The sequence below is a fragment of the Triticum dicoccoides genome, chromosome 4B (genome assembly GCF_002162155.2).
Source record: "Triticum dicoccoides isolate Atlit2015 ecotype Zavitan chromosome 4B, WEW_v2.0, whole genome shotgun sequence".
In the NCBI taxonomy this organism is placed as follows: domain Eukaryota; kingdom Viridiplantae; phylum Streptophyta; class Magnoliopsida; order Poales; family Poaceae; genus Triticum; species Triticum dicoccoides.
Genome location: NC_041387.1, coordinates 58418744 through 58446085, shown reverse-complemented (window position 1 = coordinate 58446085; position 27342 = coordinate 58418744). Strand labels below are relative to the sequence as shown.

General features: G+C 46.2%; 1 protein-coding gene and 1 long non-coding RNA gene across 16 annotated transcripts; both read right to left on the bottom strand.

The window, feature by feature from the left end:
* Positions 1-321: 321 nt before the first annotated feature.
* LOC119293337 (beta-fructofuranosidase, insoluble isoenzyme 3-like) lies at positions 322-2487 on the bottom strand. Its single transcript, XM_037571843.1, has 3 exons — positions 2240-2487; positions 793-2141; positions 322-611 (listed from the first exon to the last, which is right to left on the bottom strand). The coding sequence occupies exons 1-3, from the start codon at positions 2433-2435 to the stop codon at positions 408-410; spliced, it is 1749 nt and encodes a 582-aa protein (XP_037427740.1). The 5' UTR covers positions 2436-2487; the 3' UTR covers positions 322-407.
* A 4115-nt stretch (positions 2488-6602) lies between these two features.
* LOC119294992 lies at positions 6603-10120 on the bottom strand. Of its 15 annotated transcripts, none has more exons than XR_005143649.1 (5): positions 9907-10120; positions 9497-9821; positions 9373-9425; positions 8834-8888; positions 6603-8681 (listed from the first exon to the last, which is right to left on the bottom strand). It is a non-coding gene; the product is annotated as an uncharacterized LOC119294992 (long non-coding RNA). The 15 variants fall into 15 exon arrangements; XR_005143650.1 differs by having other exon boundaries at positions 9373-9395; XR_005143648.1 differs by having other exon boundaries at positions 8834-9425.
* Positions 10121-27342: the final 17222 nt, after the last annotated feature.

Below are 27342 nucleotides of genomic sequence, written 5' to 3'. Positions count from 1 at the left end.
CTTGGCTAGTTCTGTGAAGAAATTTTTTTGGAGGGCTGAGATTGAATTTTTTTGGGTATTTTATCCCTTGGAAATTGAGCGTTTTTTCCTCAGCCCCCCCAATAATCACCGTCTAGCTCCGCCACTGAATGTGACGTTCTTTTTTGCAGACAATTCTTGAGATGTTGATGGTGTTTTACAGATTGCATCCTTCAGACTGACGAGTTTCTATGCTGGGAAATTTATTGACTATTGAATATCATCATCAATGTTTGTTTGAGTTTTAGAGCATCATCAATGCAGTGCATGCTAGTTTGCAGTAACTAAAAGATACACAACAAATAACCTGTCTAGCCCTCAAGTCCGTTATTTGATACTTATTTCCTAACAATCTAGCTATACAAATGTGCAATTATCATGCGCGTCGATCATCTGATCGGTTGATTGATATCGGTGCTGATCTTGGCCGACCGCATGTCGTACGCATTCAGGTGCGTAACTTTGATGTCTGACTCACCATGGTTGAACACGTAGAGGCGCGCTTTGTCACCGACGGCCTTTGTCGGGTAAACCCTCGACAATATGCTCATTCTGCCGTGGCCTCCGAAGCTTTCCAGCATGGAGTGGTCGATCTGCGCAGAATTCACCATTGAGCATAACAGTTGTTAGTTAGTGCAGGGGACGTCGATGAAGTATGTTAATATGCAGTGCCGGAGAGGAACCCGGGGGTTGCCCCCGGCCCCCCAGCTATGTTATAATCGTTGAGAAAAATCTGCCACTGTTAAGACGGTCTAGTAAGTGGGTTTAACGTACCAATGTTCTAAGAGGTATCTTGCCGCCGGTCTTGACGATGTCGACGTCGATGAAGCCGGCGAAGCTGGGTTTGTAGAGGTGGTCGGCGTAGGACGACCTGGAGGGATCGTTGCACATGAGCACAACGTGCTTGCCGTCGTCGCCGTCCTTGAACACCCTGAAGAAGACCGCCGTCCTCTCCTTTAGCTCGTCGGACGCGAGCACCCACAGCCCGAACGGCCCCACGCCGCCTTTGACGTCCGCACCCCGCGCCGTGCACACCGTCTGCGCGTCGGCGCCGCGCCATGCCGGGTCGAACGGTTCGGCTTTGTCCAGGTCCATCGCCGCGAACGATACCTCCACGTCGGCCTGCGCCGGCGTCGTGAGCCCGAGGACCTCGAAGTAGTCCCCGCCCTTGACGAGCCTGTCGGTGATGTTGACGTGGTTGCCGCGGAGGGACTCGACCTCGGCGACCGGCCATTGCATGAGCTGCTTGCCGTTCGCCGCGAGCCAGATCTTCCTGGGGATGGCCTGCACGCCGGCCCAGCCCTTCCTGACGTCGTCGGCCGTGGAGTCTGACTCGTTGGCCCAACCCCACAGGATGCGGCGCTGCTTCGCCGGGTCGAGGAACGTCTTGGACGCGTAGAAGTTACCATAGTCGTAGCGGAGCCCGTTGCTGCCATCTGCGAGCACCGCGTCCGGCACGTAGGTCTCGGTAGCGTGGTCGTAGGCGCCGAAGGTGTAGTACTCGAACCGCGTCAGGTCGAGGCTGACCTTGAGCACGTGCTTTACGTCGCCGAGGACGCCGTGGGAGGACACGGGGTAGAAGTCCGGGCACTCCCACATGCCGGTGTCGCCGTGGTGCAGCGGTCGGCGCACCGGGACCCAGCGCCGGAAGTCTCGGCTCCGGTAGAGCACCGCGAGGCCCCGGTGGTTGTCCTTGGTCCCGATGACGAGGCGCCAGAGCCCGTCGGGGCCCCGCCACGCCGTGGTCGGGTCACGGAAGGCGGTGGCGTTGACCCCGGCTCCCGGCGCGATGACGGGGTTGTAGTCGGGCTTGACCCACTCCCGGAGGTAGGGGTCGGAGAGGTCCTTGGGGTAGGCGACGTTCTGCACCTGGCGGCCGTCGGCGTCGATGCCGGTGTACATGATGGCGGGCGTGCCGTCGGGCAGGACCGTGGCGGAGCCGGACCAGCAGCCGTTGACGTCGAAGGGCGCCGTCGGGTAGATGGCCGGCTGGAGCATGAGCCAGTTGAGGAGGTCCGTGGAGACGGCGTGCGCCCAGACGATGTTGCCCCACACGGCCCCCTTGGGGTTGTACTGGTAGAAGAGGTGGTACACGCCCTTGTAGTACATCACGCCATTAGGATCTGCAGTGTGCACACACGTATGCAGCGAAAAATCAAGCTAGCGAAAGACAATGTCGATCATGATCAGCGAGGTATTCAATCTGCACGTAAGTACGTACCGTTGATCCAGTGCATGGGGGGCTGGAAGTGGTAGCCGGTGCGGAGCGAGTCGTCGACGTCGACGGCGCGCCCGCCCTCGGCCTCCAGGGACTGCAGGTCGGGGAAGACGCGGTGCGACGCCTCCGCGATGGGCCACGACGACGACAGCAGCACGAGCAGCAGGAAAACCACCCACGTTCTCGGCTGGATCGCCATGCCCGAAACTCGGTGGTCAACGTGCTGCTCGCGGTTCAAACTAGGAGTACTGTAGTTGCTAGGTCGACGAGTACGTGGGAGGGACACACGAACGTGCGTTATAAGGGGAACCCAACCGGCCAACCTAGCAATCTGTAGATGCCCCATGATTTTAAAAAGAGTCTACGTGCTAGTTTTTACGTATTTTAAGTAACAAATAAAACGTGACAAGTCAGGATTGAAGATTAGGACAGGAGGGGCCACAATAATGCTACATCTACCAAGGACTACGAAGACCTACGAAGCCTTTCAAACAAATCCTCTTGGCCCCCCTGATTTTCACCGGGGATGGGCCCCAGCTGCTAATTTTGGCCCAATTAGTCTTCTCCACATCAGCTTTTACGTAAAACTCCTATATTACTTTTCGTAGGTGTAGCATTGTCCAAGGTCATCCCTGTTAAAATCAGGGGGAGAGAGGGTTAGATTAGGAAGTTTACATAACATTAATATTACGTGTTTTTTTTGACGGGAAGGCCGTCATGGCTGCTTTATTAATCACAAGATGCTTACATCATCCACTAAAGCAACAGAGAGAAACTCAGGGGGTGTGTCCATCCACAAAGACGGAGGTTCCACACGTTCCTTCTGAGCTAATATAATGAGCAACCATATTCGACTCTCTATTACAATGTTCTACTTCGACCTTCCCAAAATCTTCCATCAAGTTACGACATTCATCAAGGATTGGAGCAGCCACCATAGAATGCCCACTGTTGCTTTTTAGAGACTCAACCACAATCAAATTGTCCATCTAGATCAGAAGAGAATTTATCCCAAGCTGTAGAGCTAGCTTAAGGCCTTCTACCAGAGCAGCTGCTTCTGCTGCTACAATATCGGCTGCATATTCAAGCTTGGCCGTGGATGCAGCAACGAAGGAGCCAAGGAGATCTCGAATGACAGCTCCACATGACCCTGAGTAACTTTCTTCAGTAAAGGATGCATCAACGTTAAGTGACAGCTGACCAGATAGAGGCTTCATCCACCGATTCATACGCGGCATCGTGACAGGCTTCCCGTTTGCGCGAACATAGTTTAGTGCTAAGAGCATCTCCAGCCGTTCGCCTCCCAGGGGGCTTGAAATATTGCCGCCTAGGGGCGAACCTGAAGAAATATGCCCTGGAGGGTAAAGTTTTTATTTTATATTTCCTTATATCATGATAAATGTTTATTATTCATGCTAAAATTGTATTGACCGGAAACTTGATACATGTGTGGATACATAGACAAAACACCGTGTCCCTAGTAAGCCTCTACTAGACTAGCTCGTTAATCAAAGATAGTTAAGTTTCCTAACCATATACATGTGTTGTCATTTGATGAACGGGATAACATCACTAGGAGAATGATGTGATGGACAAGACCCATCCGTTAGCATAGCATATTGATCATTTAGTTTTATTGCTACTGCTTTCTTCATGTCAAATACATATTCCTTCGACTATAAGATTATGCAACTCCCGGATACCGGAGGAATGCCTTGTGTGCTATCAAACGTCACAACGTAACTGGGTAATTATAAAGATGCTCTACAGGTATCTCCGAAGGTGTTTGTTGGGTTGGCATAGATCGAGATTAGGATTTGTCACTGCGAGTATCGGAGAGGTATCTCTGGGCCCTCTCGGTAATACACATCATAAGAAGCCTTGCAAGCAAAGTGACTAATGAGTTAGTTGCAGGATGGTGTATTACGGAATGAGTAAAGAGACTTGCCGGTAACTAGATTGAACTAGGTATGAAGATACCGACGATCGAATCTCGGGCAAGTAACATACCGATGGATAAAGGGAATAACGTATGTTGTCATAACGGTTCGACCGATAAAAGATCTTTGTAGTATATGTAGGAGCCAATATGAGTATCCAGGTTCCGCTATTGGTGATTGACCGGACAGGTGTCTCCGTCATGTCTACATAGTTCTCGAACCCGTAGGGTCCGCACGCTTAACGTTTGATGACGATTTTGTATTATATGAGTTATATGATTTGGTGACCGAATGAGATCACGGACATGACGAGGAGTTTCGAAATGGTCGAGAGGTAAAGATTGATATATAGAACGATACTATTCGGACACCGAAAGTGTTCCGGAGGGTATCGGGTACTTATCGGGTCATCGGAAGGTGTTTCGGGTACCCCCGGCAATCCTATGGGCCATATGGGCCTTGTGAAGAAACACACCAGCCCACAAGGGGCTGGTGCGCCCAATAAGGCTATAGGAGGAGGAGAAGGAAAGGGAGGAAGGGCAAGGAAAGTGTGGATTAGGATTCCCACTTCCTTCCCTCACCCCCCCTCTTTCCTTCCCCTTCATGCATACATGGAAAAGGGGCGCAGGGCAAGGCAGGGCCCTTAGGGGGCAGCGGCCAACCCTAGGACGCCCCTGGCTGCCTCTCCTCCCCTCCCACCTATAATATGTGGGGAGGGTGAAGGAAATATGCCCTGGAGGAAATAATAAAGTTATTATTTATTTCCTTAATTCATGATAAATGTTTATTATTCATGCTAGAATTATATTAATCGAAAACTTCGTACATGTGTGAATACATAGACAAAACATATAGTCCCTAGTATGCCTCTACTTGACTAGCTCGTTAATCAAAGATGGTTATGTTTCCTAACCATAGACATGTGTTGTCATTTAATGAACGGGATCACGTCATTAGGAGAATGATGTGATGGACATGACCCATCGGTTAGCTTAGCATTATGATCGTGTCAGTTTCATTGCTACTGCTTTCTTCATGACTTATATAAGTTCCTCAGACTATGAGATTATGCAACTCCCGAATACCGGAGGAACACTTTGTGTGCTACCAAACGTCACAACCTAAAAGGGTGAGTATAAAGGTGCTCTACAAGTGTCTCCGAAGGTGTTTGTTGGGTTTGCATAGATTGAGATTAGGATTTGTCACTCCGTGTTTCGGAGAGGTATCTCTGGGCCCTCTCGGTAATACTCATCACTATAAGCCTTGCAAGCATTGTGACTAATGTGTTAGTTGCGGGATGAAGTATTACGGAACGAGTAAAGAGACTTGCCGGTAACGAGATTGAGGTAGGTATGATGATACCGACGATCGAATCTCGGGCAAGTAACATACCGATGACAAAGGAAACAACGTATGTTGTTATGCGGTTTGACCAATAAAGATCTTCGTAGAATATGTAGGAACCAATATGAGCATCCAGGTTCCGCTATTGGTTATTGACCGGATACGTGTCTCAGTCATGTCTACATAGCTCTCGAACCCGTAGGGTCCGCACGCTTAACGTTCGATGACGATTTGTATTATGAGTTTATGTGATTTGATGACCGAAGGTTGTTCGGAGTCCCGGATGAGATCACGGACATGATGAGGAGTCTTGAAATGGTCGAAACATAAAGATTGATATATTGGAAGGTTATATTCGGACACTGGAAGGGTTCCGAAGTGTATCGGATATTTTTCGAAGTACCGGGAGGTTACCGGAACCCCCCGGGGAGTCAATGGGCCTTAATGGGCCCTAGTGGAGATAGGAGGCAGCGGGCAAGTGGTGGCGCGCGCCCCCCTAGGCCCAAACCGAATTGGTTTAGGGTTTGGTGGGTCGGCCCCCCCTTATCATTCTTCTCTCCTCCGCCTTCCTCCTTCTCCTAATAGGAACTAGATCATTGATGGCGCGCGTTGCGGCGCCCCTTTTTTTTACGCTATATTTGTTAGCAATTTACACAAATATATGGAGAAAATTAACTTCACACCAGGCTGAACTGAAAAATTATTGTGACATCCGCGTATATATGTTGGGGAGTAAAGAAGAGTTATAAATTGCACGTCCATTCTGATTCTGCTGTAGTTGGATTTTATTGTATGTTTCACTAAATTGGTCTCTATATATGTTTCATCTTGGACTGCTTTATTCCCTATCCCATCTCCTTTACATATCCCAGTAAACCCTAAACCCCACTTACATATCCCAGTAAAAGAGCTCCACAATCTACATTGGTACTCGGGAGTTATATTTTTCCACACCTATGACTGATCTGGGTAGTGTTTATGGTGTAGGGACCATCAACACCACCCCTTTATAATCAATTCTAATCAAGAAATCACAAGAAATGCAAATAAAAGTGCAAACACCCAAGTGCAACAAATCAGTATAAACAAAAATGTAATTTAATAAACATCAAGAACAGTTTTGATGCTCACCTCAAATTATTGCTCAATATGGATACTTATGTCATGTTAACTCATGTAGCAATTAAGTAGCAGTAAATCAAACATCAGGCCACGAACAAAATTGACAAACTTGGGATAAATAATAGCATCATGAACATAATTGCGCGATCTCCGGGTGTGGCTCTTAGTTTCTATAACCTTCCTTCTCCTCTTCCGGACATGGATTTAGTCCTTAGGGTGTGGCTGCATGGGTTTGCCATTCTTCCCTTGCCCTTGTGCTCGCCATCCTCATCCGCATTTTGCTTGACTAAGGCAACCTCCTTCTCGGCATCATGTGTCTTGCACCATTTGGCATCTAAATATTTTTGCTTCTTTACATGAAGTCATAATTGATGCAGCCTTGTCACTGTCAGTAGCAAACATCTATGCTGATGATCATAATTAATGAAACAAGCGAAATCTGGCGCGCTCGTGGAAGGCAGCATGACATCTCATTTCTCCTGCAGAAAGTAAACAAGTATGCATGATCATTAGAAGTGTGAATTTTGGAATATCAGGCATATCAACCTGAATACTAAAAATAATAAAGATTGTGTGGCCATTGATGCTAGAGGGAATATATACACACTGGTGATCACATAACAGCGTCCTCAACTGGCGATCATGTTGCTAAGCCTACAAATGTTGGGAGTATCAATTAAGGTGTCTTTTCCTAAATAACACATTACTCCCTCCTTTCCGGTTTATAGGGCTCAAATCTGAAATCTCATCAACCAAGACACATGGTGAGTGGAGGAATGTATCTCGTACTTTAGAAAACTACCCAAACTAAATTGATGCATTAATTGGGATTACTTGCGGTGCATGCATGTTTGGCCACTACATGAGTAGTAGCACTACATGCATTGGTGAGTTCTTTTTCAATTCTTGCATGCAAATATTTAATGCACCTCGAAATCTCAAAAGGAGATGGAGATGAGCCCTTTAAATCAGAAAAATGGAAAAAATTTGAGATAAGCCCTATAAACCAGAAAGGGTGGAGTATCACACAAAATTGAGATAATGCACCTCAATAAGCTTATATATAAATCAAGCCATAGTATCTCTGGACTGCTATTATATACTCTAACAAAAAATTAGGATATCGATATTCTCCAGCAGATTATACTTGATAGTTTGCTCGCTGACCTTGCATATAGGCCATTGATTTGCTTTTAGTCTGATCTGTTGTAGAGGGACAAAAGGCAGATAGAGCGTTTGGTTAGTACGGAAAGTACATGGGAGATACTACTTAGGGGTCAAATAGAATATTTATAAAGCTTACATGTTATCAAGTAGATGATCCGCTATCCTTGACTAAAGCAGGCGAGGGAGGGGTGATACAAATTTAGATTGCAGGCTAGATTGTGTATGAATTATTGCTACCTTAAAAAGAAAAGAGGGGAAATAAATGTAACAAATATATGGCACTATGTTTATAAGGTTCAGAACTTCAGATGAATAGTTTAAGCAATTTACTGTCGAATGTCGAATCCAAATTCCAAAAATATGATGTACGATGGAATATGCTCTCAAGTAATAAATGGTTGGACCTCTTCACAAGAAAATTGTACCTCTACACGAAGTAATATAAGGTATGATTTCTACACCCTGCAAACATGAGAACTGAATGAAGATGAGCAACACATCAGTTAATTATCTTGCAGAAGGCAAGTTCATTTCTTTGTTCCTACATGTCCACTCCCTGGAGATTAACATGTCCATCAATACAGCTCCAAACAAGTCAAAAAATATGAATAGAAAAGTACAAAGGAACAGTTTAATTACCTGGTCATTAAAGAAAGGAAGCACCCTGATGAGATGAAACAATTACTTGCAGGAGATATACACAAAGCCGGTCAAAAGATGGATATCGAAACAGGCTTCTGCCCCGCTTTATTCTTATATATAAAGCAACATCACAGTACAATACACGGCCGAAAAATACAAATAACTTGCAGCAAAGTGTCAGCTAGGTGTGTCTTGAGATAGAATAATCGTTGAAAATACATACTGCGAGTCTGCAACTTGTAAGAACACACTCGAGTTAATGGGGTATAAGAATACCCGTTATGAAGGTGAAATACATATTTTCATTCTGAACAAAAAAGATTTCCCTGGAGGATAAACTGAGGAAAGTACATGGAGTATGGAGTATGGACAGAGGATTTACCTGTCAGCAACTCTTCATAGGAAAGAGAGAAAAATCCTTCATTGCGCTTTTCGACCTGCAGTAACAAAAAACTATTGATCAGACAATGCCCATTTGAATATTCGTGTTTTCCTAAAATGGCATTAAATCTCTCCATGAGTAATCAGTAACACCCAAATCGCATATTTATTTGAATAGAGAAAGGTATTATAGCCAGGAAATACTAAGTTATCAAGTATGTCATGGAGTTTTATATAAGGCTAAGCAATCATACGACACTGCATAATCTTACTTCAAAGACAACTTATCTTGGCTCAGCACACACGACATTTACACATAACAGCTCCTTGGCATGAACTGCATGCTCCTAAAAACAAAAGAACATGAACCATCACATCAACTCCACCAGGAGATGGAGACCTAGAGTGAAGACGTACTGCTGCTGACTACTGAAGGAGCATACTGAGGCGATCAAAGACGCAAAGGGCCTCCAACAAATTTACTAACAACATCAACAACAAATTTGGAGAAAAAACAACAGCATTAGATGGAACACAAACCATGTGGGGGAGGTTTGTGTAGCCTGCAACACGAAAGAAGACATAGCATCAACCTATGCAAGGGGAGCATATATAAGCGCATCTTGGAATGAACCAATGAGGAGGCAGCAAGATTGTAACTCACATTCACCGTCAGCGTCGGCAACTAACGCGCCTCCAGCCGCTGCAACAGCACCATTCACATCGCCCGCTGAATCCCCATAAACTAAGCCCCTTCGCGTCGCCCGCTGAATCCCTCACGCCTGGGCATGGGCTCACATCGTCCAAGCACAGCCTTCTGTTATTCCCCAGTAGACCCGGTTGAACAGCAGAGCGACGATTTTGTGACCAACCACTCGCCCTCGCGATTCCGGATCTTGATATTTGCGGCCGCCGGACTCAAACTATGCAGCCAATCCAGTATTGACTGAACAAGAAGGGCAGAACATAAGGCTTCCCGCCAGAAGATCCTGAAGCGAAGAAGAACAGGGAAGTTTGGATTTCGGAGAGGATTCAGATTTCTAAACTGGGTAAAGGAGGAGGGTTAGGATTTACCTTGTTGATCCATCACCATGGTGGGCGCCGCCGTGGCCGTGGGTGGTGAAAGTACAGGCGCAAACGGAGAGAAGGGGATCCAGCCGAAGCGCGGCTTGTAAAAGTAGTTGGCGTCACCATCCTCGCCCACCACCGAGTGCATTCATCTGGGAGCGCACCTAGGCCTACCCTAGCGCCTCGATTGGGATTGGAGTTTTCTGAGGCAACCGAATCGACAGTGGATGGATTTCACGCGGTCGCTCCTATGCCTCGCAAGCCCAGCAAATGGACCTCGTTTTAGCGCTCGAATGGGCCGGAGGCTGGCAGATGGCCCAATGCACCAGATGCCTTCGTTTCAGCCTTTGGAGCAGCAGCCCATAGGACAGTTGGGCCAGATTCACATAGTGCGAAATAGATTAATTTTTAAACGAGATCTGATGGTTAGAAACAACCAGATCATAAAAACGGACGGTCAAAAACGCAAAGCGTTAAGAGTGCTCGCTTTAGGTGCGGTTATACTGTCCTTAATAGGAGGAAAGAGGGAGCCACACCTACTTGGAGTAGGACTGCCCCCCCCCCTTGGGCGCGCCACCCCTTAGTCGGCCTCCTCCTCCCTCCCTCCTTTATATACGTGGGAAGGGGGCACCCCATAGACACACAAGTTGTAAATTGTTTTAGCCGTGTGCGGTTCCCCCCCTCCACAGTTACACACCTCGATCATATCTTCATAGTGCTTAGGCGAAGCCATGCGCCGGTAACTTCATCATCGCCGTCACCACGCCGTCATGCTGACGAAACTCTCCCTCGACCTCAGTTGGATGTAGAGTTCGTGGGACGTCACCGAGCTGAACGTGTGCAGATCGCGGAGGTGTCGTACCTTTGGTGCTAGGATCGGTCGGATCGTGAAGACATACGACTACATCAACAACATTGTCATAACGCTTCCGCTTTTGGTCTACAAGGATACGTGGACACACTCTCCCCTCTCGTTGCTATGCATCACCTAGATAGATCTTGCGTGATCGTAGGAATTTTTTTGAAATTACCGCTTTCCCCAACAGTGGCATTAGAACCAGGTCTATGCGTAGATGTTATATGCACGAATAGAACACAAAGAGTTGTGGGCGATAATAGTCATACTGCTTACCAGCATGTCATACTTTTATTTGGTGGTATTGTTGGATGAAGCGGCTCAGAATGAATTACGCGTACGCCTACGCGAGGCTGGTTCTACCGACGTGCTTTGCACATAGGTGGCTGGCAAGTGTCAGTTTATCCAACTTTAGTTGAATCGAGTGTGGCTACGCCCGGTCCTTGTTGAAGGTTAAAACAACACACTTGATGAAAAATCGTTGTGGTTTTGATGCGTAGGTAAGAACGGTTCTTGCTAGAAGCCCGTAGGTAAGAACGGTCCAAAGTAGAGGACGTCTAACTGTTTTTGCATGGCTTGCTGTGATGTGATATGGTCAAGCATGATATGATATAAATTGTTGTATGAGATGATCATGTTTTGTAACAAAGTTATCGGCAACTGGCAGGAGCCATATGGTTGTGACTTTATTGTATGCAATGCAATCGCCATGTAATTGTTTTACTTTATCACTAAGCGATAGCGATAGTCGTAGTAACAATAGGTGGCGAGACGACAAAGATGCTACGATGGAGATCAAGGTGTCGCGCCGGTGACGTTGGAGATCATGACGATGCTTTGGTGATGGAGAAAAGATGATGATGGCCATATCATGTGACATATTTTGATTACATGAGATGTTTATCCTTTATGCATCTTATTTTGCTTAGAATTTTAGTAGCATTATAAGATGATCTCTTACTAAATTTCAAGGTACAAGTGTTCTCCCTGAGTATGCACCATTGCTATAGTTCGTCGTGCCGAGACACCACGTGATGATCAGGTGTGATAAGCTCTATGTTCACATACAACGGGTGCAAGCCAGTTTTGCACACGCAGAATACTCAGGTTAAACTTGATGAGCCTAGCATATGCAGATATGGCCTCGGAACGCTGAGACCGAAAGGTCAAGCGTGAATCATATAGTAGATATGATCAACATAGTGATGTTCACCATTGAAAACTACTCCAGCTCACGTGATGATCGGACATGGTTTAGTTGATTTGGATCACGTGATCACTTAGATGATTAGAGGGATGTCTATCTAAGTGGGAGTTCTTAAGTAACATGATTGATTTAACTTTAATTTATCATGAACTTAGTCCTGATAGTATTTTGCAAATTATGTTGTAGATCAGTAGCTCGCGTTGTAGCTTCCCTATGTTTTTATATGTTCCTAGAGAAAACTAAGTTGAAAGATGATAGTAGCAATTGTAAGGGCATATTTATCCCTAAGGTGTTTTGGTGATTGATGACAATGCTTTTGCGGACTAATCGTGTGCGTTGAGTTTTTCAGAGATTCATCCTTTGGCACGAGACGATTCCCTCCCCTCGGAGTGTTATTCAAGACGGTGCAGCTCTTTCGTTTCTATTTTGGTGGACTAGTTTTGTAGGAGTCACCGTACTATCAAGAGGGGGTCCGCTTTGGTATGGCTAGGGTGGAATCAACACGTCCACATCCTTGTCACACCCTCTGAGCCTTTCCGCTTCAATGGAGAGCTCATTCCCCTTCATATGTGCATCGTTTGGTCCCAGCAGTAGTACCGCGGGCCACAACGGTAGTACCGCCTGAGTGCTACAAGCGGCAGTACCACTCCACAGCGGTAGTACTGCTTGAAGCCCTCCGCCGTAGTACCGCTGCGGCTTCGTGCTCCTACCGCCTCGACTCGAGGGATCTTTTCTCGTGTCGGGTTTTGCAACACTAGTTGCGGCAGTAGAGGCGGTAGTACCGCTCTTAAGCGGTAGTACCGCCGTTACCACCACGGCAGTACCGCTCTGAGTCCAGGTCCTCCCTTTGCACCTCGCTCCCCTCTTCTGCATGGCAGTACTGCGAGGTGGGACGGTAGTATCGCTGGCCACATCGGTAGTACCGCCCACCCCTGCAGTAGTACCGCTCTCTGCGGGGCTGCTTTGGAGGTAACGGTTGGATTGTTCCCCCCACTATATAAGGGGGTCTTCTTCCCCAAAGTTGACGAACCTCTTCCCCCAAAAGCTCCATTGTTGCTCCAAGCTCCATTTTCCCCCGATCTCTCTCCCTAGCCAATCAAACTTGTTGATTTGCTCGGGATTGGTTGAGAAGGCCCCGATCTACACTTCCACCAAGAGAAATTTGATTCCTCCCACTAGTCCCTAGCGGATCTTGTTACTCTTGGGTGTTTGAGCACCCTAGACGGTTGAGGTCACCACGGAGCCATAGTCCATTGTGGTGAAGCTTCGTGGTGTCATTGGGAGCCTCCAATTAAGTTTTGGAGATTGCCCCAACCTTGTTTGTAAAGGTTCGGTCGCCGCCTTCAAGGGCACCATTAGTGGAATCATGGCATCTCACATTGTGTGAGGGCGCGAGGAGAATACGGTGGCCCTAGTGGCTTCTTGGGGAGCATTGTGCCTCCACACCGCTCTAACGGAGACGTACTTACCCTCAAAAGGAAGGAACTTTGGTAACACATCCTCGTCTCCATCGGCTCCACTCTTAGTTATCTCGTGCCTTTACTTGTGCAAGCTTATTTGTGTTGTATCCCTTTCTTGCTTGTGTACTTGTTGTTGTTGCATCATATAGGTTGCTCACCTAGTTGCATGCCTAGACAACCTACTTTCATGCAAAGTTTAATTTGGTAAAGAAAAGCTAAAAAATGTTCATTTCCTATTCACCCCCCTATAGTCAACTATATCGATCCTTTCAATTGGTACCAGAGCATCGTCTCTTTATTAAGGACTTTGCCGTCCGAAGAGTATGGTTGACACCATAGATGGTAGGGAGGAGCACTCCGGTGTGAATCCAAGCTTGTCTACGGGTGATGGGGGAACCGCGGTGTCTCATGAGGAATTCAATGTGGCTTTGGACACATTGAAAACCTCCATGACCACCGAGGTTGAAAGCATGTTTAATAAATTCTTAGAAGGACTTAAACTTTCTACCTCATCGTTGAAAGTGGGTGATCCCACTGACAAGGTGACGGATACTAACTCCGACAAGGGGGAAGCTACTAGTGAAAAGGATCCTTCTACTAGTGGTAGAAATGGCACTGGCATCTTTGCCCATGTGGCACCTCCAATTTATGGAGGACCGATTCCTTCTAATCATTTAAATCATGCCGGCCCTCCTCCTAAGATTGTGAAAAATGAGGACTTTGATTCTTGGGTATATCGCTTCAAGCGTCATTTAAATCATGTGAATACTAATCTTTGGAGAATCATTGAAGAAGGTTTCCATCCACATGACCGAAGCAACTTCACCCCTAGAGAAGCCATGGACCATCAATTCAATGAGAATGCTCTCTTCATCATTCAAGATGCAGTTCTACCCAAAGATCTCCCTCATCTTCGACCCTTCACCATGGCCAAAGTTGCATGGCATTGTGTTGTTTCCCTTTATAAGGGAAGTGCAAGCATTCAATGCTCCAACTATGAAGTGGTGCAAGATGAAGCCGATGAGTTTGCAATGAAAGAAGATGAAGAACCTCGTGAGCTCTTCCGGAGAGTAACCAAACTTGCGGTCTCACTCCGAGATCATGGGAGCAAGGACACGGATGACAATTGGATCAAGCGCAAGTTCCTCAAAGCAATGATGACTTTCCACAAGGCCTTGTCCTCCGACATCCGTCAAAGACCGGACTTCCACTCCTTGACCTCAAATGAAGTGTTGGATGAGTTTGTGGCAATGAGGATCTTGGACAAGACCGCCGACAACACGGTGTTGCGCTCTCAAAGGGTAAAGAAGCCCAACCTTGCCTTGAAGGCCAAGGTTATTGTGGAAGAAGAGGAAGAAGAGGAAGATGAGGAGAGCAACCCCGAAGATACAAAATATGATTATCATGAGCACATGGCTCTTGCTTCAAGGCAATTTTGGAGCAAGAAGAACACAAGGCCCAACTTCAACAAGAACAACTCAAGTGGGTTCAAGGGCAAGCAACGTGTGAGAACATGTTACAATTGTGGCAATGTGAGCCATTTTGTTGTGGATTGCCCTTACGAGAAGCGGGAAGACAATGGTGGCAAGCTCATCCAAAAAGACAAAGCCAAGTCCTTCCCCAACAAGAACAACTTCACCAAAAAGACTCCTGCTCGAGGGTTGGTGGTTCAAGAAGAATACCATGAGGATGACGATGATGATGAAGATAGTGAAGCCATGGCCATGGCCTCCGTTGCCATTGCCACAACTCCACGGGTGTCCCTCTTTGACTCACCAAATGAGAACATCAGCGCCAAGTGTCTCATGGCTAAAGCCACCAACAAGGTAACCCCCAACATCAAAACCACCATCATTACTAATCCCTCCTTAACAGATGGCATTGATGAAAGTGAGGGGTCTAATGAGGAAGTGAATGAATTTGAGTCTTTTATGAGTAAGCTCAAGGGCAAATCCAAGAAGCACTTTGTTGCTCTATTGGAACAACTTGGTGAAGCCAATGACATGATCGAGGCTCATGAAGAAACCATCTCTAAGATGGAAGGTCATAGTCGTGACTATGTCGATGAGATCTCGGATCTCCCTAATGCTCTTGAGGAAGAGCGTGGGCATCGTTTATCTCTTGAGGAGTCACACAATGATGACCATGCTAAGTTAAAGAAAGATCTTGATCATGCTCTTGTTGTGTCTCGTGTGCTAACTTCCGAGAAGGCTAAACTTGACGTTGACCATGCTAGACTCAAGGAGGAGTTTGATTTACTCGACAAGGCCCACAAGGCCTTGAAGGGTGCTCATGCTAGCCTCAAGGAGTCTCATGATCAACTCCAAGTTAAGCTAACCAAAGAAAAGGCCACCTTTCCTCATATGGTATTAATTGATAATGCAAATGCCCCTAACCCGTGTTGTGAGCATGTGCATCTTGTGGAGGAGAATGACAAGTTGAAGGAGCAACTCGAGAGAGGCCTTGTGACATGCATACAAGGTGAGAAGAACCTCAACAACCTTTTGAGCAATCAAAAGGAAGTTGTGGCCAAGGAGGGAGTTGGGTTCACACTGAAGTCCAAGAACAAGAAGAAGAACGACAAGACCAAACGACCTCCCCCTCTTAAGCAAACTTTTGTGAAGGAGGGAGAGGGTGCTCCTAAGGAGAAGAAGAACAATGTGAAGGGTGGTAATGTCAAAAAGGGCAAAGCCACCTCTTCCAACAAAGCCGGCGACTTTAACCCTTCTTATGTGTTGTTCGCGCTAGTGATGGGCATGTTTATGCTAAATTTGTTGGTTCTCCTTATGAGTACATTGAATGGTCTATTTGGGTTCCTAAGACCCTTGTTACTAACATCAAAGGACCCATTACTAAATGGGTACCTAAAACCAAGCATTGATCTCTTGTAGGTGTTTGCTTCCGGTGGGGGATCATGGTTGCTCGATAGTGGAGCAACAAATCATATGACTGGAAGCAAGGACTTGGTGGTGGACGTGCACAAGATCCCATCTATGCCCACCAACATCGAGTGGGGTGATGCCTCATCTTCTAAGGTATTGGGTCTTGGCAAGGTTGTTATTTCTCATGATCTAACGATCGAGAAAGTCATGCTTGTTGAGTCCCTTGCGTACAATCTACTTTTAGTTCGTCAACTTGCACTCATGGGCATTGCCACTTTCTTTGATATTGATATCGTGGCCCTCTTGTGGAGCAAGACTCTTAAAGTAGCCTTTGTTGGGCATGTCGAGAATGGTCTCTATGTGATTAACTTTTCGGAGCGACCCACTAAGACCGCAACATGCCTAATGGCTAAAGTTGATGTGGGATGGCTTTGGCAACGCCATTTAGCCCACGTCAATATGAGATCTTTGCAAAGTCTTCTCAAGGGGGACAATGTCCATGGACTAACAAATGTTAGTTTTGCCAAAGATCGTGATTGCAGTGCTTGTATCGAAGGAAAGCTTCATGAAAAGGCTCACCCTCCCACGACTATCATCTACTCGAAGAGACCCTTGGAGCTACTTCACATGGATCTTTTTGGGCCTCCATCCTTTGATAGTATTGGAGGTAGAAAGTATTGCTTGGTGATTGTGGATGATTATTCAAGGTACACTTGGGTATTTTTCTTGAAGAGGAAGAGTGAGACTCAACAAACCGTCATCGACTTTGCAAATGAAGCTCAACGTCAACATGATGCAAAGATCTTGACAATAAGAAGTGACAACGGCACCGAGTTCAAGAACTACACCTTGGATGAATTTCTTAGTGATGAGGGGATCAAGCATCAATATGCTGCACCATATACCCCTCAACAAAATGGTGTCGCAGAGAGGAAGAATCGTACGTTGATGGATGCGGCAAGGACCATGATGGCGGAGTTCAAGTCTCCATACAACTTTTGGGCTGAAGCCATCAACACAGCATGTCATGCATCCAATCGGCTCTATATCCGCAAAGGCTTGAACAAGACTCCTTATGAAATACTTACCGGTAACAAGCCCAACCTCAAGTACTTCTAGGTGTTCGGGTGTAAGTGTTTCATTCTCAAAAAGGGTGTCCGCTTGTATAAATTTGAGGCTAGAGCTTATGAGGGCATATTTGTTGGTTATGCTACAAGCTCTCATGCTTACCGTGTCCTCAACAAGTCCACCGGACTCATTGAGGAGACGTGTAACGTGGAGTTTGATGAAAATAACAGCTCCCAAGTGGAGCAAAGTGGTACTTGTGATGTAGGTGATGAGATTCCTCCCCAAGCCATAAGAAGAATGGGTGTGGGTCATATCCTACCCATTGAGGAACCCCTTGTGGCCGAAGGAGAAGGACAATGCTCCACTCAAGTGGAGCCATCACCAACCCAAGACCCACACGCTTCTGAAGAACAAAGTGAAGGCCCTCAACCTCATGAACAAGACCAAGGGCAAGATCAACCTCAAGATGGTGGTGAACCACCAAATGATGCCCAAGGTCATGTTCTCCCTCTCGAGCAAGTTCAAGATCAAGAGCAAGCTCAAGATCTAGAACAAGCTCAAGACGGCGCTCAAGATAATCAAGTTAAGCCTCCTCCTTCCACATCCAAGGAGGAGTTAGAGCGTCATGCCGTGAAGATTGCTTCCAAGATCACCACCAAAGGTCATCTCATGGAGAATGTGGTTGGAAGCCTAAGAAAGGGGGTAATCACTCATAGACAATTAGCAAACTATTGTGAACATCACACGTTTGTCTCTTGTGTTGAACCCCAAAAGGTCTATGAGGCGCTCGGCGATTCGGATTGGCTCAATGCCATGCATGAAGAACTCAACAACTTCGAGTATAACAAGGTGTGGAGATTGGTGCCAAGGCCATAGGGGAACCACAATGTCATTGGAACCAAGTGGATATTCAAGAACGAGCAAGATGCTCATGGGACCATCGTTTGCAACAAGACAAGATTGGTAGCACAAGGCTACTCCCAAGTCGAGGGTATCGACTACGGTGAAACCTTTGCTCCCGTTGCTCGCCTTGAATCCATTTGTTTGTTGATTGCTTATGCTTCCCATCACAACTTGAAGTTACAACAATTGGATGTGAAGAGTGCTTTTCTTAATGGTCCTATTAATGAGTTGGTTTATGTCAAGCAACCCCCCGGGTTCGAGGATCCCTACTTTCCGGATCATGTGTATCAACTCGATAAGGCACTCTATGGCCTTAACCAAGCCCCACGTGCATGGTATGACCACCTACCGAGTTGTTGCAAGATCGTGGATTTGAAGTTGGGCAAATCGATCCCACTCTTTTTACTAAGAAGGTCAAAGGGGAGTTGTTTGTGTGCCAACTTTATGTTGATGATATTATCTTTGGTTCCCCTAACAAAGCTTTCAATGAGGAATTTGCCGCTCTCATGACCTCTAAGTTCAAGATGTCCTCGATGGGAGAGTTGAAGTTCTTCCTCGGTTTCGATATCAAGCAAAGAAGAGAAGGTACCTTCATCAACGAAGCCAAATACACTCAAGACATGCTAAAAAGATTCAAGCTAAGTGATGTCAAGCCGGCTTCTACTCCAATGCCCACCAAGTGCCAACTTGACATTGACCCCAACGGTAAAGCAGTGGATCAAAAGGTATATCGCTCCATGATTGGCTCCTTGCTTTACCTTTGTGCATCTAGACCGGACATCATGTTGAGTGTGGGAATGTGTGCATGGTTTCAAGCCGCACCGAAGGAAAGCCACTTTGTGGTGGTCAAGCGAATCTTCCGATATTTGGCTCATACCCCAAACTTTGGCTTATGGTACCCAAGAGGAGAAAACTTCAAGCTTGAAGGATATACGGATTCCGATTGGGCGGGAGACAAAGTGGATAGGAAGTCCACTTCTGGAGGGTGCCAATTTCTTGGTTGATCTTTGGTGAGTTGGTCTTCCAAGAAGCAAAGTTGTGTATCTCTCTCGTCCACCGAAGCGGAGTATGTGGCGGCCGGTAGTTGTTGTGCACAACTCTTATGGATGAGGCAAACTTTAAAGGATTACAGTGTCATTTGTGACAAAGTGCCTCTTTGGTGTGACAATGAAAGTGCCATCAAGATTTCTCTCAACCCGGTGCAACACTTCAAGATGAAGCATATTGAGATTCAATATCACTTCATCTGGGATCACATTAGGCGAGGGGAGATCGAGCTCAAGTATGTCAACGTTCATGATAACCTTGCAGATATTTTCACGAAGCCCTTGGATGAAGCAAGATTTCGCGAGTTAAGGCATGATCTAAATATCATTGATTCGAGCAATGTGTCTTGAACCCATGCACACCCCACCATTCAACTTGTTGTCTAGTTTAGGTGTAGGAATGGACATAGGGGGAGTGGTGTTCTCTCAATGAACTCTCCCTCCCCCCATTATGCATAAATTGATCGTGTACGTCTTTCACATTAACCATTTTTTATGGTACTTGTGCTTCAAAGACTAGTGTTGGTCATGGGCCCAAGGTTAAAATCTTCACGGTGCCATACCTCTTGACTCAAACATAGGTGGCCTCGGCCACCGCCCTCTCTTGAAGAGGTGTGTTTCCTGTCCTCTTGCTCGTGATCTCGTTGCTGAGTCTTAGTTTCCTCTTTTGCCATTTGTTTTCCCTTCTTTTTGAGCCGAGCCATTTGGTGCCTAGTTGTTGAGTCTTGCTGGGCGGTACTACCACTGGTGGTGCGCGGTACTACCGCTTATGTTGACAAGCGGTACTACCGTCCACCCGCGTGGTACTACCATTGAGGGGCGGGACCAGGGGGTTATGTCGAGGCAGGGGGAGGTTTCGTCTCCCCCATACCCATTCGCTCCGCCCCCTCGTTCCTCTTCGTCTCTCCAACGTCGACTCGCCGCAGGAGGGCTCCGGTGGGCCGTCGTCTCCGGGCCATCCCTCTCCATTTCCTTCGGTGGAGTCGATCCCCACCTCGTCCTCTTGCCATGGATGCCAGTATTGCCCTCGTTCCTCCTCTCTTTTTGTCTAGATTTCAGATCTAGTGTCTTAGGGGCAATAGTGGTTGCATCTCTCGATTTTTGGCTAAATCTAGGCTTGAGTAGGTTGGAGAAGGCAACTAGACTTTTGGATTCATGTTTGGTAGGAGTATTTTTGAATTTGGTAGTCCGGTAGTGCCGGATTTGACCACGGCAGTAGGGAACCGCCGTTTCCCCATCTTGAGCGATACTACCACTCCCAGTGGCGCGGTACTACCTCTCAGGCGGTACCGCCGCTTACGGATCATAGTACTACCGCTGTTTGCCCAGTTCCATCATGTTCCTGCCATTTCTTGATCTCGTTTGTTGTGTTTGTTGGCTTATGCTCGTTCTTTCTGGTTGTTTTGTGTGTTTGGTTCCAGGTGATGAACATCCTGAGCAGCAAGCCCGCCGTGTCAACCCCGGTCGTGCAACGTCAAAGTGCTACCGCACATCTGAGTCAGCAGGTGGTTCCTCTAGTGCTCTACCGCCGCCAGCGGGTGCTTCCTCAAGTGCTCCACCTCCGCCTCAACTCAAGAAGAAGTCTTCCAACAAGCCAAAGCCGAGGGGCAAAACAGTGACTAAAATGTTTGCCAAGGAGTTCTGGGCAAGGCGTCGCCACAACCCCTATGTGGAAGACCAAGAACCCACTTTGGTCAACCGTCCGTTCTGGAACCGTTTTCAGTTTGCCATCTTCTTTGATGTGATCAAGGCCAAGAAGAATCTCTATGTTGATGTGCACTCCATCGACACGGATTTTATGGAGAAGGACCTTGAGTACTTTGGTGAAGCCCTTCAGATGTGCTCTCAGCTGAACTTTCTCATAATCATGCAGTTCAACAAGGATTTTGATGCAGATTTGGTGGCTCAATTTCTATGCCACTGTCCATCTAGGAACTGATGAGGAAAGGACTCTGACTTGGATGACAAATGGCAAGTTGCTTTCTGTCAAGTGGAAGGCCTTCATGGAGTTAATTGGGGTGGAAGATCACGGGCTTGAGACTCCAGTCGGCTTCCGCCCTCGCTGCAATGCAACCTCCACTCACAAGCAAGCCCTCTGGCCCTACTGTTTTGTGAAGATTCACCCCGAGACTAAGAAGGAAACCTATGAGCTGCCTGCCTTTCTGGACATCCTTCACCGTGTCTTCCGAGAGACTCTCTTCCCTCATATCGGGAATCTGGATATGGTCCACTCTTATCTCGTGGACATGCTTCTCTTCTGCCCGCATGAGAAGGAAGCACACACTGGCGAGTCCCTGGACATTTCTCATGTTATGTGGTCTGAACTTCTATCTGCTATCTCTGAGCGCAAGTGCCCGATCTATGGACCGTTCATCATGTTACTCATTGAGCAGGCATGGGGACATGTCTATCCCAGGGTCATGCTGGAAACTGGAGAATTGGTTTCTCATGAGATCAAGCGTCTGAGGAAGAAGGACAATTGGGGAACCCCGGCCCCTAAAACTGGGGGTCCATCTACTATTGCTGCCATGGAGATCGAGGGCGAGGCTAATGCTGATGATGACGATGAGTATGAGCCTTATGGAGTAGAGCCCTCTTGGGCAAAGAAGCTCAAGCTCAAGATGAAGAAACTTTTCTGCATGGAGTCTCATGGTCAGTACATGACTCATGTGGCTGAGAAGAAGGCCAGGGGACGTCACAAGAAGCTCATGCATCAGTTGCGCGCAACCGTTATCAGCGGATCTGAGGGCCAGATAACTAAGGAGGAGGAGTGGATTTGGTAGCACTGCCCGTGGACAGATTCAGACGCCGAGTAGTTTCCGACCGATGACGGTGGTGCAGACGATCCCGCTGGGATATGATGTTCGAGATCCCCAGCTTGCTATCACCTGGAGCCGTAGCAACACTCTTTGCCCTTTTTGGTGTCTCGATGCCAAAGGGGGAGAGAGTTTAGGGATTTGTGTCGTTGTTGAGTTGCGAGTGTTTCTTTGTGGTGTCGTTGTGTTTTCTTGCCATTTGCTTTGTTTGGTTTTGTGCCAGTGAGACCTAAGTTCCAGACATATGGTGTGAGACATATGCTACATTATCTTTATCTTATCATTATCTATGTCTATCTGGTCCTTTGGTATCTTATGAGTTGCATGCTTATCCTGTTATATATCCTGCTCTCATGTATCCTGCTTAGGTTATTGGTCTATAAAATATAGGGGGAGTGTTGATCCTAGTATGTGTGCCGTGCAGTCCAAAGCACTTATCTAGAAAGCACACATCTAGGGCGAGCCCGTCTATATTTTAGAGTTGTGGGGTTTGCTTATGTCCTATATCTTTTCCCGTTTGTGCAAATCCCGTATTGTCATCAATCCACCAAAAAGGGGGAGATTGTAAGGGCATATTTATCCCTAAGGTGTTTTGGTGATTGATGACAATGCTTTTGTGGACTAATCGTGTGCGTTGAGTTTTTCATAGATTCATCCTTTGGCACGAGATGATTCCCTCCCCTCGGAGTGTTATTCAAGACGGTGCAGCTCTTTCGTTTCTATTTTGGTGGACTAGTTTCGTAGGAGTCACCGTACTATCAAGAGGGGGTCCGCTTTGGTAAGGCTAGGGTGGAATCAACTCATCCACATCCTTGTCACGCCCTCTGAGCCTTTCCGCTTCAATGGAGAGCTCATTCCCCTTCATATGTGCATCGTTTGGTCCCAGCGGTAGTACCGCGCGCCATAGCGGTAGTACGGCCCGAGTGCTACAAGCGGCAGTACCGCTCCATAGCGGTAGTACCGCTTGAAGCCCTCCGCCGTAGTACCGCTGCGGCTTCGTGCTCCTACCACCTAGACTCGAGGGCTCTTTTCTCGTGTCGGGTTTTGCGACACTAGTTGCGGCAGTAGAGGCGGTAGTACCGCTCTTAAGAGGTAGTACCGCCCTTACCACCATGGTAGTACCGCTCTGGGTCCAGGTCCTCCCTTTGCTCCTCGCTCCCCTCTTCTGCGCGGCAGTACTGTGAGGTGGGACGGTAGTACCGCTGGCCACAGCGGTAGTACCGCCCACCCCTGTGGTAGTACCGCTCTCTGTGGGGCTGCTTTGGGGGTAACGGTTGGATTGTTCCCCCCACTATATAAGGGGGTCTTCTTCCCCAAAGTTGACGAACCTCTTCCCCCCAAAAGCTCCATTGTTGCTCTAAGCTCCATTTTCGTCCGATCTCTCTCCCTAGCCAATCAAACTTGTTGATTTGCTCAGGATTGGTTGAGAAGGCCCCGATCTACACTTCCACCAAGAGAAATTTGATTCCCCCCACTAATCCCTAGCGGATCTTGTTACTCTTGGGTGTTTGAGCACCCTAGACGGTTGAGGTCACTGCGGAGCCATAGTCCATTGTGGTGAAGCTTCGTGGTGTCGTTGCGAGCCTCCAATTAAGTTGTGGAGATTGCCCCAACCTTGTTTTTAAAGGTCCGGTCGCCGCCTTCAAGGGCACCCATAGTGGAATCACGGCATCTCGCATTGTGTGAGGGCGTGAGGAGAATACGGTGGCCCTAGTGGCTTCTTGGGGAGCATTGTGCCTCCACACCGCTCTAATGGAGACGTACTTCCCCTCAAAAGGAAGGAACTTTGGTAACACATCCTCGTCTCCATCGGCTCCACTCTTGGTTATCTCGTGCCTTTACTTGTGCAAGCTTATTTGGGTTGTATCCCTTGCTTGCTTGTGTACTTGTTGTTGTTGCATCATATAGGTTGCTCACCTAGTTGCATATCTAGACAACCTACTTTGATGCAAAGTTTAATTTGGTAAACAAAAGCTAAAAATTGTTAGTTGCCTATTCACCCCCCACTCTAGTCAACTATATCGATCCTTTCAGCAATGATGCGGATTGAGTCCGTGATCTGAGGTTTATCCTCATTGCTGCACAGAAGAATTATGTCCTTGATGCACTGCTAGGTGACAGACCTATTGCAGGAGCAGATGCAGACATTATGAATGTTTGGCTAGCTCAGTATGATGACTACTTGATAGTTTAGTGCACCATGCTTTATGGCTTAGAACTAGGATTTCAAAAACGTTTTGAACGCCATGGAACATATGAGATGTTCCAAGAACTGAAATTGGTATTTCAGATTCATGCCCGTGTCAAGAGGTATGAGACCTCTGACAAGTACTTTGCCTAAAAGATGGAGGAGAATTGCTCAACTAGTGAGCATGTGCTCAGAATGTCTGGGTACTACAATCATTTGAATCAAGTTGGAGTTAATCTTCCAGATAATATAGTGATTGACAGAGTTCTCTAGTCACCATCACCAAGTTACTGGAACTTCATGACGAACTATAGTATGCAAGGGATGACGAAAATGATTCCCGAGCTCTTCGTGGTACTAAAATCGACGAAGGTAGAAATCAAGAAAGAGCATCAAGTGTTGATGATTGATAAGACCACTAGTTTCAAGAAAAGGGCAAAGGGAAAGAAAGGGGACTTCAAGTAGAATGGCAAGCAAGTTGTCACTCCCATGAAGAAGCACAAAGCTGGACCAAAGCCTGAAACTGAGTGCTTCTACTGCAAAGGAAATAGTCACTGGAAGCGGAAATGCCCTGAATATTTGGTGGATAAGAAGGATGGAAAAGTGAACAAGGGTATATTTGATATACAGGTTATTGATGTGTACCTTACTAGTGTTTATAGTAGCCCCTGGGTATTTGATACTTGTTCAGTTGCTAAGATTAGTAACTCGTAACAGGAGTTACAGAATAAACAGAGACTAGTTGAGGGTGAAGTGACGATGTGTGTTGGAAGTGGTTCCAAGATTGATATGATCATCACCGCACCCTCCCTATACTTTCGAGATTAGTATTGAACCTAAATAAATGTTATTTGGTGTTTACGTTGAGCATGAATATGATTAGATCATGTTTATTGCAATACGGTTATTCATTTAGGACAGAAAATAATTGTTATTCTGTTTACATGAATAAAACCTTCTATGGTCATACACCCAATGTTGATGGTTTATTGATTCTCGATCATGGTAATACACATATTCATAATATTGATGCCAAAAGATGCAAAGTTGATAATGATAGTGCAACTTATTTGTGGCACTGTCGTTTGGGTCATATCAGTGTAAAGCGCATCAAGGAACTCCATAAAGATGGAATTTTGGAATCACTTGATTATAAATCATTTGATACTTGTGAACCGTGCCTTATGGGCAAGATGACTAAAACTCCATTCTCCGGAATAATGGAACGAGCTAGTAACTTATTGGAAATAATACATACTGATGTATGTGGTCCAATGAGTGTTGATGCTCGTGGCAGGTATCATTATTTTCTGACCTTCACAGATGATTTGAGCAGATATGGGTATATCTACTTAATGAAACACAAGTCTGAAACATTTGAAAAGTTCAAAGAATTTCAGAGTGAAGTGGAGAATCATCGTAACAAGAAAATAAAGTTTCTACAATCTGATCGTGGAGGAGAATATTTGAGTTACGAGTTTGGCCTTCATTTAAAACAATGTGGAATAGTTTCACAGCTCACGCCACCTGGAACACCACAAGCGTAATGGTGTGTCCGAACATCCTAACCGCACTTTATTGGATATGGTGCAATCTATGATGTCTCTTACCGATTTACCACTGTCGTTTTGGGATTATGCATTAGAGACAGCTGCATTCACGTTAAGCAGGGCACCATAGATATCCGTTGAGACGACGCCTTATGAACTGTGGTTTGGCAAGAAACCAAAGTTGTCGTTTCTTAAAGTTTGGAGTTGCGATGCTTATGTGAAAAAACTTCAACCTAATAAGGTCGAACCCAAATCGGAGAAGTGCGTCTTCATAGGATACCCAAAGGAAACTGTTGGGTACACCTTCTATCACATATCCGAAGGCAAGATATTCGTTGCTAAAAATGGATCGTTTCCTAGAAAAGGAGTTTTCTCTCGAAAGAAGTGAATGGGAGGAAAGTAGAACTTGATGAGGTAATTATACCTTCTCCCAAATTGGAAAATAGTTCATCACAGAAATCAGTTCCAATGATTCCTACACCAATTTGTGAGGACGCTAATGATGATGATCATGAAACTTCAGATCAAGTTACTACCAAACCTCGTAGGTCAACCAGAGTACGATCCGCACTAGAGTGGTATGGTAATCCTATTCTAGAAGTCATGTTACTAGACCATGATGAACCTACTAACTATGAGGAAGCGATGATGAGCCCAGATTCCGTGAAATGGCTTGAGGCCATGAAATCTGAGATGGGATCCATGTATGAGAACAAAGTATGGACTTTGGTGGACTTACCCGATGATCGGCAATCCATAGAAAATAAATGGATCTTCAAGAGGAAGACAAACGCTGATAGTAGTGTTACTATGTACAAAGCTCGACTTGCTGCAAAAGGTTTTCTACGACTTCAAGGTGTTGGCTACAATAAGATTTTCTCAACTGTAGCGATGCTTAAAGTCCATCTGAATCATGTTATCAATTGCCATATTTTATGTAATCTGGCAAATGGATGTCAAAACTGCATTCCTTAAATGGATATCTCTGAGGAGAGTTGTATATGATACAACCAGAAGGTTTTGTCAATCCTAAAGGTGCTAATAAAGTGTGCAAGCTCCAGCGATCCATCTGTGGACTGGTGCAAACATCTCGGAGTTGGAATATATGCTTTGATTTGGTGATCAAAGTATATGGTTTTATACAGACTTATGGAGAAGCCTGTATTTACAACAAAGTGAGTGGGAGCACTATAGCCTTTCTGATAAGTATATGTGAATGACATATTGTTAATCAGAAATAATGTAGAATTTTCTAGAAAGCATAAAGGAGAGTTTGAAAGGAGATTTTGAAAGAAAGACATCAGTGAAGCTGCTTACATATTGGGTATCAAGATCTATAGAGATAGATCAAGATGCTTGATAAGTTTTTTCAATGAGTATATACCTTGACAAGTTTTTGAGAGAGTTCAAAAATGGGTCAGTCAAAGGAGTTCTTGCGTGTATTACAAGGTGTAAACTGTAAAGTT